The sequence below is a fragment of the Anser cygnoides genome, chromosome 1, assembly GCF_040182565.1.
Source record: "Anser cygnoides isolate HZ-2024a breed goose chromosome 1, Taihu_goose_T2T_genome, whole genome shotgun sequence".
Taxonomy (NCBI): Eukaryota; Metazoa; Chordata; class Aves; order Anseriformes; family Anatidae; genus Anser; species Anser cygnoides.
This window is the reverse complement of record NC_089873.1, coordinates 129365329-129383050: the sequence shown is the minus strand read 5'-3', so window position 1 is coordinate 129383050 and position 17722 is coordinate 129365329. Positions and strand designations below refer to the sequence as shown.

At 42.5% G+C, this 17722-nt stretch overlaps 1 protein-coding gene across 11 annotated transcripts in view; it reads right to left on the bottom strand.

Moving 5' to 3' along the window:
- The window catches only part of SCML2 (Scm polycomb group protein like 2), a 72258-nt gene that overhangs the window by 41448 nt on the left and 13088 nt on the right, over positions 1-17722 (bottom strand). For 7 of the 11 annotated variants that reach the window (XM_066981345.1, XM_066981357.1, XM_048066760.2 and 4 more), the window contains 3 exons: positions 13626-13694; positions 6521-6591; positions 439-673 (listed from right to left, as the gene is read on the bottom strand). In XM_066981345.1, the coding sequence (XP_066837446.1) occupies positions 439-673; positions 6521-6591; positions 13626-13694 (375 nt within the window). The remainder of the gene's footprint in view (positions 1-438; positions 674-6520; positions 6592-13625; positions 13695-17722) is intronic. The other 4 variants (XM_066981384.1, XM_048066765.2, XM_048066763.2 and 1 more) reach the window with 1 other exon arrangement.

The following is a 17722-nucleotide window of genomic DNA, read 5'->3' as shown; positions in this document are numbered from 1 at the left end:
GCCTTCTCCAGGACTCTCAGTTCTTATGAAGGTCTACTAAAAGGAGCACGGACAACACCTAAGAAGAAAACGTTACATCCATGCATACTCAGAAGGTAGGGTGTGTGCCAGGAAACATTTTTAGAATGGGCACATGACTGTGTATCTCATTATTAGAAATGCTGTCAGACGCTACCATTTAACACTAAGGGCCTCCATTAAAAACGAAAACCAACAAAAAAAAAACAAGCAATTATTCTGATCATTCTTATGTAAAAAGAATCCAAAAAGAAGAAAAGCCCACATTTCACCCTAAATTAGTTTGCTCACCTCTCCTTTGCAGTTAAGTAATGGTTTGATGAAATGTTAGTACCACTGAATTTGCCAAGAAAAAATGGTAAAATCAACTACATAAAAGCATTACTCCACACATGTGAGTTCAGAAGCTTTGTTTCTTACCAAGTGGAGGCTGGAGCATGCCCCCTTTCTTTTCGCAGGTCCCAATGGGCTGTATGTCCGAGGAATCCACAAGCCTCCAGAAATCATTTTTGTTGTCACTTCCATCAAGCCGCAACCTTAGCCTGGCACCAGTGATTCCTATTACCGTGGCTATACAAACCGAGGTAACGTTGCGAGGATCGTGGGCTTCCAGTTTCATACCGACTTTGAAATCATTCGTAGGTGGACTTCTGGACTACAGTAAGAGATAAAAGACTTTTTCTTATTTTCTTTAGCATTGCTAGATTTACTAGGTAAGTTCAATACACAGCTTTCATTCATACAAACATATCAGATAACTGATAAATATCAAGAAGCTTTTCAACTTTCAGCATTTAGCAGCAAATCAGAGAAGAAGCGTGGATAACCTCCCAACAGCACCATCTCAGATACTTGATGTTTCTGCTTCATAAACATGTCTCACTTTTAAAAAGATCAGCACAGCCAGGAAGGGTAACAAGGGAATCCTGATAAAAATAGGAATACAAAGATGGGGGATTAACACTTGAAGTAAATGGAAAACAAGGACCTCAAGAAATATGACAATCAACTCTTAAAAAAAAAAAAATAGAACAAAAACCAACAAACAAGAATAACTATTTCTTTTGAATTGAAAACTAGTAATTCTCATTTTAGTAATGTTTTGGAAATTCAAACAAAATTTGGACCCTAGAGCACTAGACACTACAAAAAGTTAAGGCAAGAAAGAGTTTCTGCATCAAAAAAAGCTTATAATGCAAAGAAAGAAGACAGAAAAAGGAATTAATGTTAACTGCCGTTTACAGAAAAAGGAAACAGACAGTCCTAGGCACATAAAACTTCTGTGCTGAGATACGAACTGCAGCTTGTGCTTATTCACAGAGAACTGAATACATTCATACAAACACACAATGAAATGCCAATTTAATTAGCAGGCATGAGATTTTGGGGAAAAGAAATGTGATGAATGCAACTTGGTCTTTGAGCTGATCTTTATGTCACAGCTAAAGGTTAAAAAGAGAAGGAGAGTATTTTTTACTGAGCTGTTACCAGGAAAAGAGAAAAGCTCACGTAACAATACAGTACTGCCAGAGACTGACTGGATCACAGTCTGATTACTTGCCTACTGGAGTAATGTAGGCAATAAGATCATCTAATGATGATCAAAAACTTGTATCAACGCTAACTGGGATTGAATGATTCACCTAGTCTTGGAGAAAGATTACTCCAAATCTCACTGTTCTCTTTAGATATCTCTTCCCTTCCAGCCCGAACTTATTCATGGTAACTTTAGCCAATATTATATTTTACCTTAAATTCTCTCTGCATCTTTGAACCTAATAACAAAATCTACAGTGTATTTCCAGAGGGCAACCTGATCATTTCGCAGTAATCCTTCATCAAGTTAAGCAAGCCAAGCACTGAGGTTTACTGTAGGAGAGGATGACTACTCCCCTGTCATCCTGAAAGACCTTTTCTGCACCTCCTCCAGGACAAAGCTGCCCCTGGACACAGACACCAAGAACCACAGGCAGCCTTCCACATGCCATTTTAACCCAGTAACTGTCCAACAGAGACTAACACAGCCTGAATCCTAACATGGGAGGCAGATAGCAGGACCACAAACATGGGCATTCACGCTCACCAGATTCCTATGCCCCTTCCCCTGTCCATCTGGTCAGGTCAGGTAGGGTAGGGATCCACAGGAAGCATGCAGGGTGCACCTGTATGCATGGGCTGAAGAAACTTGCTACCTGAAAAAGCGTTAGCGATATTTTCTCTCCACCACATTCAATTTTTTAAAACATATCTTGCTCTACCTTCGCCATGCTGTGCAGGCGCAGTGTTCCAAACAGACCCTGATCAACAGGAGGAGCCCTGGAGGAGCCAGAGCCCCCCCCCAAAAAAAACACCAAAAGACAAGCAATATTCAGTGAGAGTTGAGGGTAGCATCTGCCAATGCTGCATTTAGCCAGCAGGCTGTCTGAAAGGGGAGCCTGAGCATATTAAATTTAAAGGGCAATTCAATTTCAGGATATTGCTTGTCAAGCTGTTATTTTCTACAACCATGAAAGGCAACTGAGATTGAAAATTTAGGGACTTCGTTTATTTGTTTGTAGGAAAGGTGAGCTTGTTTAAATAGTAACAATGCAAGACACTGCACTAAAAAGGTGACTCCTCCATACCAGTTCCTTGCAGCAAAATAATAAAACCAGCTAGATTAAGAGCCTTGATTTAACCTCTGTTCAAACCACCAGGAGCTGAGCTTTTATATTTTAAAATTTCAACTGCTTGAAAAAGAAGTTACAGGGTGAGAGAAAAGGATGTGGAATGCTTCAAAATTGTAGGTAGTAATTAAAAACAACCGAGAGCAACAGATAAAATACATTCTGAATTAAGATAAAGGCTCTAATCAATTCCCATTAGCTGTCTATGTCTGTATCTTAATTTATGGTAGAGACTTTAATCTACTGCTCCCCAGGTCATTTTTAATTACTACAAAATTTAAACTTTGTAAAATTCCCACAAGTCACAATTTTTGGATATAACTGCCAAATTAAACTCCTCTCTGCTTGCTTTTTGGCTGGCCAAAACAGTGTCTTTCTTTCATTACGCAGAGTGAAAATGACATGTACAATTCACGGGTAACCCAATACAAGTCAAATTAGTCCTACACAAAGCTCAAGCGCTTTAGTTTCTAAAATATGCAAACATTAATTAGTGAGAGGAGCTAGCACTGCAATAATTAACATTGCATATCACTTTCTACTTAAAGGTCAACCTCTAGAAGAAACAGAAAGTCTGCATATGTAAATTGTTTTGAAATTTGCTAAGCACAGACATTAAAGCTCTTCTTTCCAACCCACACACTGCTTAAGCAATCCAAGTCACTCAGATTTATGTGTCTCACTTAGTGCACAGTACTTAAACACCTCTATTTAAGATGTTATTCTGCTGTTCAGTTCAGACCTCTTGAGCATTAGTAGCAAAGAGAAAGATGCAACAAAAACAAAGAAAGGCTCCTGAACAGTTTTCTGCCATAGCTACACATCTCAAGAGCATATGCTCTGGTCATGACGGTCCTTGGTCTGTGAATACGGCACTCACTCAGAACAACCAAGGGACACACTGCTGTTCTCTGCCTCTACTGAGGCAGGGCTTGGGGTCTCTGCCTTTAGCTGGTATCCACTATGAAAAACACATACTGTAGAATAAATTTCTGAAGATAACAAATTTTAGGTGCTCCAGCCAATAAGAGCTATGGACACTGCTATGATTAGCCCTCTCTCACTGAAAGCAGCATGAGAGGGGCATTTATCCTCATCTCCTGAAGAGAGAGCTCGGATTCAAGATCCAGTATGAGGAAACACTACCACCTGCTCTCCCCTCTCCCTATTCTCTGTTCCTCCAAGCAACTTGACATACACTGTGTGATCTTCCTCTCCTCCTCTGATTATTTGTTCACGTTGCTTTTTGTTTGGTCCCTGCTGGAGGCCAGTTATCACAGACTGCCAGTGAACCCTAGAAGATACCTTTCTGAACAGATCCAATCCAGCAAACTACACATGCCCAGCTTGTCACACCTATTACAGTTCTACCAACCTGAACTTCCCGATCCCCTCAGCGTCTATCTGCCCAATACAGTGAAGGCACACACACTGAAACTCTTCCTACGTAATTCTATGCAGCTAGCTCAGACACTCCTCAACTTGGGAACATAGTGGACCACAGCTCCCCCTACAGAGAGAAAAATCCCAGCAGAGGTTGACAGTCGCCAGAGGGCTAAACAGCTGAAGGTCATGAGCTGTAGTGGGTTTACACGGCAAGGTTCTGCTAGCGGGGGCTGCAGGGGTGGCTTCTGTGAGAAGAGCCCACTCATTGCCCCATGTCAGATACGGGCCAGCTCCAGCTGGCTCCAAAGGAACCCAATGCTGCTCAGAGCTGAATCAATAAGTGATGTTGTTTGCACCTCTGGGAGAGCAGATTTAAGGAAGGGGAAAATAAATGCCTGTGCAACAGCAGCTGGGAGAGTGAGGAGTGAGAAGCAGCCCTGCAGCCCCCCAGGTGAGTGCAGCAGGAGGGCAGGAGGTGCTCCAGGCAGGCAGCAGCAGTTCCCCTGCGGCCTGTGCAGGGAGAGGCCCCTGGTGGAGCAGGCTGTCCCCCTGCAGCCCATGGGTCCCACACGGAGCAGATCTCCACGCTGCAGCCCGTGAAGGAGCCCCCGGTGGAGCAGGTGGATGTGGCCTGGAGGAGGCTGCGGCCCATGGAGAGCCCCCGCAGGAGCAGGCCCCGGGCCGGAGCTGCAGCCCGTGGAGAGGAGCCCACGCAGGAGCAGGGGGTCTGGGGGGAGCTGCCGCCCGTGGGGGACCCGTGCTGGAGCAGTTTGTCCCTGGGGGATGGACCCCGTGGTACGGAGCCGTGTGGGAGCAGTGCTGGAAGAGCTGCTGCCTGTGGGCAGCCCCTGCAGGCTCAGTTCGGGCAGGACGGCATCCCGTGGGAGGGACCCCACGGGGAGCAGGGGCAGGGAGGGACCGAGAAGGAGCGGCGGAGACAAAGCATCAGGGGCTGACCGCAGCCCCCATTGCCTGTTCCCCTGCACTGTTCAGAGTGGATGGGGGAAAGGTGGTTTTATTTTCTTTCTCACTGCTCTAGCTTGTTAGTAATAGGCAATAAATTTCTCTAATCTCCCTACACCAAGTCTGTTTTGCCCATCACAATAACTTGAGTGATCTCCCTGTCCATATCTCAACCCACGAGCCCTTTGCATCGTATTTTCTCCCCCTTTTTCTTTGAGGAGGGGGAGTGAGAGAGTAGTTGTGGTAGAGCTCAGCTGCCCAGCTGGGTAAAACCACCACATTAGCTCACACAAGATGGTAGATTTAAACTGCATCTGCAAATAGATACAAAACCATAGGACAAGGGGGGAATCAAACTTGCAAAGCACAATGTGAACAGCACCTCAAACACCCTTTGTACACTCTCCTTACAGCCTCTTACTGAGTGACGTACAATACTGAAGTCTGATAACCTGAGACTGTGGTTAACGCATGCATACACTTCAGTAAACTTGATCTTTTAAATTCCTATCTGATATGTTTAACCTTAGCCACTCTCCATATTTTGCCTAGCAGAAGTACCACTTCAGCAACCATAACTCTACACTAAGTTCAGGGGCAATTAGTTCTCTTCATTATAAGTCTAGTATTACCTTTGTATTCCATCATAGAATCACAGAATGGTTTGGGCTTGAAGGGTCCTTAAATATTGCCCAGTTCCAACCCCCCTGCCATGGGCAGGGACACCTCCCACCAGACCAGGTTGCCCAAAGCCCCATCCAGCGTGGCCTTGAACACCTCCAGGGATGGGGCATCCACAGCTTCTCTGGGCAACCTCTCCCAGTGTCTCAACACCCTCTGAGTAAAGAATTTCTTCCTTAAATCTATCCACTTTCAGTTTAGAACCATTGCCCCTTCTCCTGTCATTATAGGCCCTGGTAAAAAGTCTTTCCCCATGATTTTTTTTAATTGTATTGTTTAAACTCCATTATCTATTACACCCTGCTCTGAAAGAGCCAAAATGTAACATATTTGAGAGATCCAGAAAAAAAAGTGGTGAATAAGTTCTCCTGCACATGCAAACATGTATTTTGTACATCTTGTAGCTTTTCAGAACTGAAAGGACTCTTACAGAAACGGGGCTGGAGAGAGACTCCTCTGATTATCAGCCAAATGTTAATTCTCACAGTAAACCTCTAAGATTACTGGAAAAAATAGAAGATATTTTTGAACTCTGATAAGACTATCTGTTTTCATTAACTAGTCTTCTTTTGAAGAAAAAGAGTCCAAAGCTACAACTTTAATGAAACCCTCAAAGTTTGGCTTAAGGCAGAAACCAAGAATGGAAAATCTCTGGCTTCTGCCAAAACTGTAAGCTACTGATAAACAGAGATCAAAAGAAGTCAAACAGAAAGTTTGCAAGCAGTCCTAACATAAAAGTTGCTTCATCATCACCCTGTAACATGGAGGCATACACACACACACTTGCAAAATAGTATTTGGCATACCTGTCTGAAGCAATGTAGAGGGGCAGCTACTGATTCAGTCTCTTTCAGATAGTCATCCCAATTAAACTGTTCTGGAAGACATAAGATAAAAAAGACCATAAAGACAGTTTTTAAAGGGAACACAAATTAAGAGAGAGGTTGGGGAAAGAGAGGGCAAAAAAACCACCCCATCCAACTATCTCGTAGAATATATTTTTTTCCAAGAACAGGATTACAATAAAATGCAAACTCCACCTTTGCAAAATACACAGCTTGAAATAGCTTTCTGTAAATCCATCAGCGGAAATCACACAATTGGCAGATACCAATATAAGCTTCCCACAAGTTCTTCTTTTTGTGGTCCACGCATAAAGACACAAATAGGGACATCTAGACTTAATTCTCTGCACAAAGATCTCCCAAGCATCCCTGTGCAAATCACATCAGTGGTTCCACATCTCGGTTCCCCTAACAAGTGCATGGGAACAGCAGCACTGGTATGATAACTTCAGAGGAGTGCTGAAATAATACATGGAAAAAAAACACAGACGTTTTGCGTCTGATGAAGCATATGTTGAGAATCACTATCCCCAGTCCAATAGATCAAAAGGATTAGCTCAGCCTTCCAACTCCATCTTTGTGTCTTTTCCTCTGAACTCACATAAAGGTCTATCTTTGTAAGGTAAATACTATTGTAATGTTCAGCAACAGAATCACCATGTTTTTTCCAGTGTTAATATTGGCATTGCTTATGTACACAGCTGAGGGTATCCTGCATTTGATTTAATCAGTGTTACCATTTTTTGAACAAATGGAACGGTATGAAGCACTAACATCAAAGATATAAGCAAGCATTAAATCAATATAAAGCACAAGAGAAAAACTACCATGCCACAGCTAACGTTTTTGTCCTTAAATCACCTAGGTGAGCTTTTTTGTTTATTTTTCTCGTTCAGGCAGCTGGCATCTTTCTGATGTTCTTGAAGAGCACATCATCACTTAATCCCAAAACAGTGCAATGATGCCACCCAGTGGCTCAAGCAGCAGTCACTTCACAAAGCATAATCCGTAGCAGCAATGGAGAAACTGCATCATGTGTATCAGTAAAAACACTACTGGGCACAGCTAAACACATTCCTGCAATTTTCAGAAACAAAGAAACAATCAGAAAATGTCAGTGTTTTCAGTCACTTGCACACCGCTTCTCTGAAGGATGTTTGCCGGTTTGAACCTAGTGTTTGCCTGCATTAGTACAGCACTTAGTGAGGCACTTATATAGGGCCTCAAGCAGAAGAGAAACACCCCCCTGGGCCGCTAAGATCCTCATTTTTTGTCACAACAGACTCAAAAGGGTATGAATGATTTGTCTGTGACACCGCAGAGGGCATGCAGTTGCTAACTGTATAACAAGTCAATAACATTTCAAGAGCTGTTAATTTGGCAGACTGGACCGTATACAGGCTGGTAACAACGACGTTTTGATAGGACACCTTTCAAGAGGAGAAACCCCATTCACCCCATCTGAAAACATTACATCCATACGCCTGAATTTCCCAAATTATCTCAGTTGGTATATCAGGACTTGAAATCCTAGGTATTAGAACCATTTTCATCAAGCACAAATGATCTGAAGTTTACATTAGAACCACTCCACTTCTGAAGATATGCTGTAGTAAATTAAAGGTCTCAGGGATGGCACTAATTACCATTTAATTACTGCAATCACAGAAAAGGGAGATGAAAGTATGTTGGTAACATATAAGATGCATGTCTAGGAAGACAACCACATGGGAAAAAATCTCTACCAAAAAGGCTTCCCTGTATCCAACGTGCACAGGTAAAGAAACAGTTATTTTCTACATCTTTCTAACTCTAAAGCCCCTGACAACATACAACTTCTGACAAATGAAGAAAATTTAAGAAAATGAGCTCCCGCTAAATGATTTAACATGCATTCTATTCTTCCCACTCAAACCTGCAGGCTGAATTAAACAGCGTAAGAAAAACCTATTATGCAACAAGCACAACTCTATCAACCCATCAGCAAAGAGAAAATTAGAAAAAGGAATTTTTATGCTGAAGAACAAATAAGCATATAGTGGGAACAGGGAAAACAAAACAAACAAAAAAAAATCACAGAAGGTAATTAGGACATTTGGTAAAAAAAAAAGTTTGTAGCTAGCACAGGAATGCAATTCTACAACAGTGGCCCAAGACAATCAGTGTGGCCCAACAGCCTGATTAATGAAAAAATGAAAGAAATAGGCTTATGCCATTGTTGCTTGCAATAGCACAGGCTTACAGTCAGTGCCCCATGGGTCAACAGCGCTTGCTGTTCTTTCCAATCCTGCATCAATATCCTGCCTCTTTTTGACCACCTCTGCCCATCACAGAATAACTTCAGCTAGAAGGGACCCCGGGAGGCCACTAGTTCGGCTGCTCAAAGCAGGTCCTATCACAGCAAGGCTGCTGAGTTTTGAGGATCTCTATGGGTAACCTCTAAACCCCAGTTCCTGGGCTTCATCACCCTCTGTGTGAATATTTTTTTCCTCACATGGAACAGGAACATCTCACATCCCAACAAGCAAGGACAAGACATTCTTCCACTGCACCTTGGAAGTGCATCCATCTTGGTCTTCTCCACAGCCACCTGTCAGGCAATTCAAGACAGCACGATGATCTCCCATCAGCTGCCGCTTCTTTCAGCTAAGGAAATCATTCTTCTGGTTTTGTTACCAGTTTTCTGCTTACATCTTGTGCTCCCGCACCTTCTTGCTTTTGGTGGCCTGCCAGCTGACTTGCTCTGGTTCTTTGCCTCAACCTTTAGTGGCAAGACCAGTTGTTCTCTAGATACCCACTACCCTGAGCTGGTGGAAGGGGATGGGGAGCAGGATGTGGCCCTCACTATCCACAAGGAAATGGTTGGCGACCTGCTACAGCACTTAGATGTACGCAAGTCGATGGGGCCGGATGGGATCCACCCGAGGGTGCTGAGAGAACTGGCGGAAGAACTGGCCAAGCCGCTTTCCATCATTTATTGGCAGTCCTGGCTATCAGGGGAGGTCCCAGTCGACTGGCGGCTAGCAAACATGATGCCCATCTACAAGAAGGGCTGGAAGGTAGACCTGGGAAAGCATAGGCCTGTTAGCTTGACCTCAGTGCCAGGGAAGCTCATGGAGCAGATTATCTTGAGTGTCATCATGTGGCACTTGCAGGGCAACCAGGTGATCAGGCCCAGTCAGCATGGGTTTATGAAAGGCAGGTGCTGCTTGACAAACCTGATCTTCTATGACAAAGTGACACGCTTAATGGATGAGGGAAAGGGTGTGGATGTGGTCTACCTTGACTTCAGTAAGGCTTTTGACACCATTTCCTACAGCATTCTCCTCAAGAAACTGGCTGCTCGTGGCTTGGACTGGCGTACGCTTTGTTAGGTTAGAAACTGGCTGGGTAGCCGGGCCCAGAGAATTGTGGTGAATGGAGCCAAATCCAGTTGGAGGCTGGTCACTAGTGGAGTCCCCCAGGGCTCAGTACTGGGGCCGGTCCTCTTTAATATCTTTATCGATGGTCTGGATGAGGGGATTAAGTGCACCCTCAGTAAGTTTGCAGACAACACCAAGTTAGGTGCGTGTGTCGATCTGCTCGAGGGTAGGAAGGCCCTGCAGGAGGATCTGGATAGGCTGGAGCGATGGGCTGAAGCCAACTGTATGAAGTTCAACAAGGCCAAGTGCCGGGTCCTGCACCTGGGGCGCAACAACCCCAAGCAGCGCTACAGGCTGGGAGATGAGTGGTTGGAAAGCTGCCTGGCAGAGAAGGACCTGGGAGTACTGGTTGATAGTCGGCTGAATATGAGCCAGCAGTGTGCTCAGGTGGCCAAGAAGGCCAACAGCATCCTGGCTTGTATAAGAAGCAGTGTGGCCAGCAGGTCTAGGGAAGTGATTGTCCCCCGTACTCGGCTCTGGTGAGGCCGCACCTCGAGCACTGTGTTCAGTTTTGGGCCCCTCACTACAAGAAGGACATGGAGGTGCTCGAGCAAGCCCAGAGAAGGGCGACCAAGCTGGTGAGGGGTCTGGAGAACAAGGCTTATGAGGAGCGGCTGAGGGAGCTGGGGTTGTTCAGCCTGGAGAAGAGGAGGCTCAGGGGCGACCTTATCGCTCTCTACAGGTACCTTAAAGGAGGCTATAGAGAGGTGGGGGTTGGTCTATTCTCCCACGTGCCTGGTGACAGGACGAGGGGGAATGGGCTAAAGTTGCGCCAGGGGAGGTTTGGGTTGGATATTAGAAGGAACTTCTTTACTGAAAAGGTTGTTAGGCATTGGAATGGGCTGCCCAGGGAGGTAGTTGGGTCACCATCCCTGGAGGTCTTTAAGAGACGTTTAGATGTAGCCCTTAGTGATATGGTTTAGGGGAGGACTTGTTAGAGCTAGGTCAGAGGTTGGACTGGGTGACCTTGGAGGTCTCTTCCAACCTAGATAATTCTATGATTCTGTCACTGTCTTCTTCATATCAGGGAGCTCAAAACTGAGCGCAGTACTCCAGGCACAGTGTCACAAACACCAAGAAGAAGGAGCAAACCCCTTCTCTCATCTGCTGGCTACATCTTTGCTAATTTGACCGGGCATGCAGTTGACGTTTGTCACCACAAGAGCACACTGCTGCCTCGCAGGCCCTTTTGGCAGAGCTCCTTTTGAACCAGCCAGCCTCCGGCCTGCATGGCCTTAGCCAGCCCCAGGTGCAGGTGTCTCATTGCAGGAGTTTTACAGGGTTCCCATCAGCCCAACCTGTAGTTCCCTAAGTACTCCCTTCTTGACCCCAGGCATGTGGTTTGCCTTTTTCCAGTCATCATCAAACTTCCCCAATCACTGTGGCCTCTCCAAAATGAGAGGGAAGCCCCATATCAGACAACTCCCTCAGCACCCCCACAGGCACCCCATCTGGTCCCATGGACAAGTGGACGTCCAGTTCGTTGGAGTGCTCCCTAACTCTATCGTCCTCTTTCATGCACAATGCTTCAATTTAGTTCCAATCCAAGTTTTACAAATTCTAAATTGAAGATTTAAACCACGATTCAAGTGTAGCTTGTAAATAGGTAGAGTTTACAGTTCTGGTTTATTTTTGTTTAATACAATATTACCACAGTCTAAATTCTGTTTATACAGATGGAGCACCATGTGCCTTCTCATCTCATCCCAAGGATCCCTTCGCATACGTCTGAGACTTTTGACACAGAGTTCTCTCTTTTCTAGTCTTCATCCTGCCACCTCTCTTTGCCAAAGACGATGTTTCCTTTTAATTTTTGTTTACATACTCCTGCAAACACAGTAGGTAAAGTATAAGCTATTTCATATCCTCCTTTTATTCCTTCTAACCTTCCACACGGGATCATTCAGCTAGAATTTTTCTACTCCTGCCTTTCCCTACCTTATTTTTTTTCAGCTGTTCTTCTCACACTTCCGTTTCCCATCCTCTCCAACTTTTCCTACCGCACATCCCCCTGAAAATTCTGGAGATTTGCTGGATTGTAGCCCAAAGCATTGTAAAGCATCTTTCTTCAACCAATGACCAAAATAGGTTCTTTCTTCTTCCTGGCCACCAATAAGCAACAACACAGGACAAACATTTTCATTTAATCTACCAAAAATCAGGTATCTTGCATGATGTTGAGCAAGTCACTCCTCTCTAGGTGTTTGACAGGGCTGAGTCTAGATTTCATGAGTAAATTCAGTGCTCAGAAAGCTGATGAACAGCATAGCCCCCAGTGAAAGAACATTCATGACAGAATAAAACCTGTTTGCTTAGCACTATTCCTACACAAAGCATTTTCAACATGCTGTTCTCTCCTGCAGAAGAAGGCAAGAAGTTTTATAGTGACTCACGAAATATGGTTATCTTAGTCACATATGAACAGCACTTTGCTGGTGGTGGCTGTCTTATGGGGCTCCATCTGTCATGTCAGACAGCCTTATTTTAAAACACAGACATGCTGAGTCCAGTCTGACTGGAGCTACTCTTACACTATTGTAGAGGGGAAACGAGACATGCTTTGAGACATGCAAAGAAGTGCATTTGTTACAGAGAAGAACACTATCACCAATAGGATCCCAAGAAATGGAAGAAAGAAGTCTGACAAATGTAACTGCACAAAGCTGTACTATGGCTGGCAGTACCAGGATATCACATCCGTATGCAGGAAGTTGTCACTGCAACCACCCTATTACTGCGTTAGTCCATCAGTGTGTTCAGTGATTATACAACGCTAACTCACTCCTCGGGTTGTATGCAGGAAAGTCTCTGAACCACGCCATTTACTGGGAGTCAGAGGGTATGGAAATGTAAGCTGACGGAGAGTTTAAGTAATCCAATGATACTTTATCAAGAACTAAGGATTCCCAAAAAGATTTTCTACTTCAGTCAACACTACTTGTGACAATTCTTGCTGCCCCAAATTCAAGCAACTACCACAAATATATGAAGAGCATATAGGGATGCTGCTGCCCTCTTACTGCACCTCACAAAGGTGCAACTGCCCGCAGACCCACATATTTCCCAGCAATCCCACATATACGATGCCCCATGGCACCTGCTAAGGATACACCAGAAGTTGTCAAAATTTGACAAGAAGCTGGATCTTTTTTGGCAAGTGTGAAGTTTTCCACAGTTTGTTATCGATACACAATTGATTTGAAAACTTTTTTTTTTTTTAAATAAAATTAGAATCCAGTTAGCAACACCGAAAAGCCACCAGCAAAGCACCAGCAAATACGTTAAGTAAAGGTAACTGGGGTAGAAGAGGCATTAAACGGAGAAATACGTGATTAGAATGACAGTTCAGTAAATGATCTAAAAAATTAGTGTTTACAGCGAGTTTTTGATTATAGTTATAACAAGTACTTGTCTTGTCTAATAAAACTATCAGACTCAAGTCAAGCAGTTTCAACCATCATTTGCTACACCAAAACACACTTTGCTAAGTTACACAAAAGCAATGGTATGTTTTTAACTACCCATCAGTAATAGTCAAAGACATTAGAGGAGAAAAAAAAAAGCCTCAAGAAACATTGCAATCCAAATGCATACGTTTCCTTTCAGTATACCTTAACTAATAACCTGACAGCTGCAATACCTACCACTGTTTAAAGACGGGTTGTTTGCCTGCTGATTCTTGCCATCTTTCTCTTTTTTAATATTCTTTGAATCTAAAAGAGAAGATTCCATCACATAATAAATGTAATATTCCCATCATAATGATGTCCAGCATAACACAGAATGCTTTCAAACAATACAGAATGTGTTGTTCCAAAGACTTTCTTTCATCTATTTCAGTGCATAATCAAAAGGTAATTTATATTACAAATTTAGTCACTGTACTATTTTTCTTTTTCAAAATATATTGCAAAGTACAGCATGAAAAAGCAAAGCTTAATTACATTATATTACATTATCAGAATATATCTAGTAGAAAATGTAGTACTAGCTCCACAAAAAACAATCCTACTTTTTTTTTTTTAAACAGCTTTACTCAATCTACACAATTTGAGATCCTCAAAACTCCTGGGTATCTTTTAAATCTTGTTGAGACCACTGCAAACTGAGAAACAAGAAAATAATAAAACCTAACAGTGTATTTCTGAGCTGAAGATTTAATTCTATATTCATTTTATTGAATACTCGAATCTGCCTCACTGGGGCAGGGACTGATGGCCCCAAGGCTGATGTGGGGGCTTGGGCCTGGACAGGGCAGAGGAAAGGTCCTAGGGGAGGCTGGTCAGGACCTTTAAAGCCTATTAGTGCCAAGCCACCTTCCACATATAAGATAACCCAGACCCCAGAGTCGTAGAAAACAAAGAGAATTTCAGTGACTTGAGAGAGGCTACATAGGAGTAAACTGGCAACTACATAAACACTCAAAACGTGCTGCAAATATACCACCTGCTTCTCCCAAGGCACATCTGGAATACCCCAGATCCTTTGAACTACAGGGAAGAAATGCTATGTTTACTCCTTTACTTAGTCTTCTTTCTTGACTTGCATACTCTTTGTTTTTAAAAGTTTGCCTTCAGACATCTGAAAGCACCTGACAGTTGTCCAAGGAAAAATCCCTATGGGGGTCAACTTCAGATGGACCTGCTGCAATACTTCTGTGTGGTGCCCACAAAGCTCTAAGCCAGGTCCTTGCTCAGGAGTAGGGCTTCAGCCTGCACAAGTGGACACCCTACACCTTGACAACTATCAGCGAGAACTCAAGAAGGGGTAGCACTAAAACTACACCAGTGACAATGACAAGACACAAGGACAACAGTCACTGTCTCCTCCCTACAGTTCAAAATATATTCCATTCAGCCTCTTTGGGACTGAACTGAATCCAGCCAGTGCTCTACTGGGTGGTGACAATCACTAGAAAAACCTTTCCCTATGTTCTACAAGCTCAGTTATTCAGGCTTTCAAAAAAATAAAAATAAAATGAAACAGTCATGGAACTGTCACATGATAGCTTGCAGAACAGAAGACTTCCCTATCCACTTATTTCTGAAGAGGAAATCCAACGGAGTCCCACATAAGAGGCTTACTGAAGAACAGAACTAATAACTGCTTCCTGCGAATACCCAAAGCTTGAAAGGACAGCCATGAAAGAACATCGACCCAACAGTGCCAGATTTCAAACGAGATGACAGCCTTTCATGATAAGAGAAATCAAGAACAGGTGAAAAAATGTGAAAACCCATGGCCTGCACACCAGATGAATTTTTGCTGACATCTCCCACCCAAATTATTTGTTTCCTGTATCAGGTTTAATGCCTATTCCACAAATACTATAGCAAATAAAAATGCTGAAATGGAATACGCTCAGTGGCACATTTTACTTATAATCATCAATTAGAAAATTATGAAAACTAGAAGAGATGAAGATGTTAATGAAAAGAAATAGAAATTCCTTAAGATACCTCTTTCATTTGAGCTGGAGGCATCTGAATTGATAATAAACTCAAACACTACCATTTATTTTTGATGGGCAGAAAGCTATTCTTTAAAATGCTCAAGCAAAACACACCCACCACATGCAGAAGCATCCAAGAAATAAGTCTGAATAAACTAAGATTGCTTTTAAAGCCCCCCCCCAGCTTTTACGCATGCCATATTTCAATGTTGGGAAGACCACTACAAAGCTGGAGTGTTTTGTCTGAACAGATGAAAAGCCATTAACTGTAAGAATTACTGTCCTGTTTTCCCTTGAGATACCCTGAATCTACTACCACCTCCCACCACTCAGAAAGGTTTCCCTCAGTTTGCACTTCACAAAGGCTATGACACTTCGGTGCAGCGCGCCTCTTCCAATGTCATTAGTCAGGGCGGATAAGAATTTATGGTTTATTTTTAGAAGAAACATTAAGGAAAATAAGATTTATTAAAATCTGAATTTATAAATCTAAGTGCCTTTAAGTGTGCCAGTTTACATATGATATTTTGATAGCCTATACTCTGGTAAATTTGATTCCAAAAGATCACCGAAAACAAAATTAAGAAATGGAAGAGTATTATGTCAAATAATTGGACTGAGAAATATGACTCCCTCAGCAAATGACACTGAGTTTGGTCAAACTTTGACGCCTAATCTCAAAAATGAGGTCATGAATAGCTCTGCAGGTACAAACAGTATTTTCCCTTCACCTCCCTCAGCTAGCAACTCAATGATTAATTTTCCTCAAAGCTGAAAAGTGGACTTGAAAATGGGAACTTTTTTTGTATGTTAGAGATAGAAGAGATTTACTAATTCTAGAGGCTTGAAGTTCATCATGACAAAAACAAGTCAGTTGAATTCATTATCTATCTTTCTCTGTTCATAAAGTTCATTTATAAAGACACAAGCTTGAATTTACTTCCCAATGCAAAACACAGTATGTTTTAGATCATTTTGTCAAACCACAAAAAATAAAATGATATTACTGTGGATCTAACTACATGCTATTCAGTTCTCTAAAAAAAAAAAGGCAAAGAAAGAATTGGATCCTATTTCCAAAGGAAGTGTTAAAAATACAGTAACATACCTAAGTATATATTTAAGAGCTTTTACATTCACTGTGTAAATACGTATATAGGTAGCCTATAATGCATACAGGCTAAATATCTACTTTCAAAATCCTGTAAAAGAATGTTTTCTTCTAGGTAGCTAGATTAGAATACAGCATATATTAAAATTAAAATAGCAGCATATTCTATTCACCAAATAGCAGCTTTTCAACAGCACACTCCATAAACTAAAGCAGTAGACACAAAAGAAGATTAGAATAGATTATTTAACATAGTGTTTTCTCCTTACTGATTCAAAACTCCATGTGTTTACATTACTTCACCCTATCTGTAACCACAGAATTCTTCTGCTGATAAGATTACTTAAGAGACGACAGGCAAGAGTAACCACATCTATCATGCAAGAAATTAGAGACAAGGAAGAAACGAGACAAAGCTATCTTTACTGTCTCATGAATGTAAAAAAAAATTTAAAAAAAGGCGCCTTTAGAATATAATAAGGCCTGGTAAAGGTGATCCTAGTTACCAATTTATATTTCCTCTTATAAACTCCCATGTTGAACTGCAGCTTTTTCTCTGAGATACTTAACAAATCCCCAACACTTCTTTCTGGGATGACTTAATCTTTCAGGAAACAGGATGATTTCTTTGCCTGTATACTGGCAAGCACCATCTCTTTTGACAGTATTAGTTTTTAGAGAGGTGTGTTACATGAGGAGTCATGTATTTGTCATCTTTTAAGACTTCCTATTTGCTTGCTGTCCAGTGTGGGAAAAAAAAGTTCACAGTCATGCCTTCGAGATCTGTGCAGCTACTTCTTAGCCATCTTAAAGTCTTCAACTCCAGTTTGTGTTCAAAACTTGGCAGGAGACCACTTTTCTCAAAGAAATCCTTTGTCTCTTCCAGACAAACATGAAACACTTCTGGGTGACAGAAACATTTGCTCTTCCCATGCCATGCAGTTACTTACCCTCATATGAAGTTTGCTAAGACGAGCCCAAGACTTACCATAGGTCAGGAAGGGGCTGCCTTTGCTCCCTAGCGCACAGAGCTGTGAGCACATTTTAGCTACCCTTCACCAAACTTCAGTGCATGCAGCTGAGTATATCAAGACAGAGTGAATCTACATCTCCTTCCCTTTCTTTCTCTGCTTCCCAGTGGGATTCTTATCTGCCCAGAACAGAGTGCTTCTTTCAGT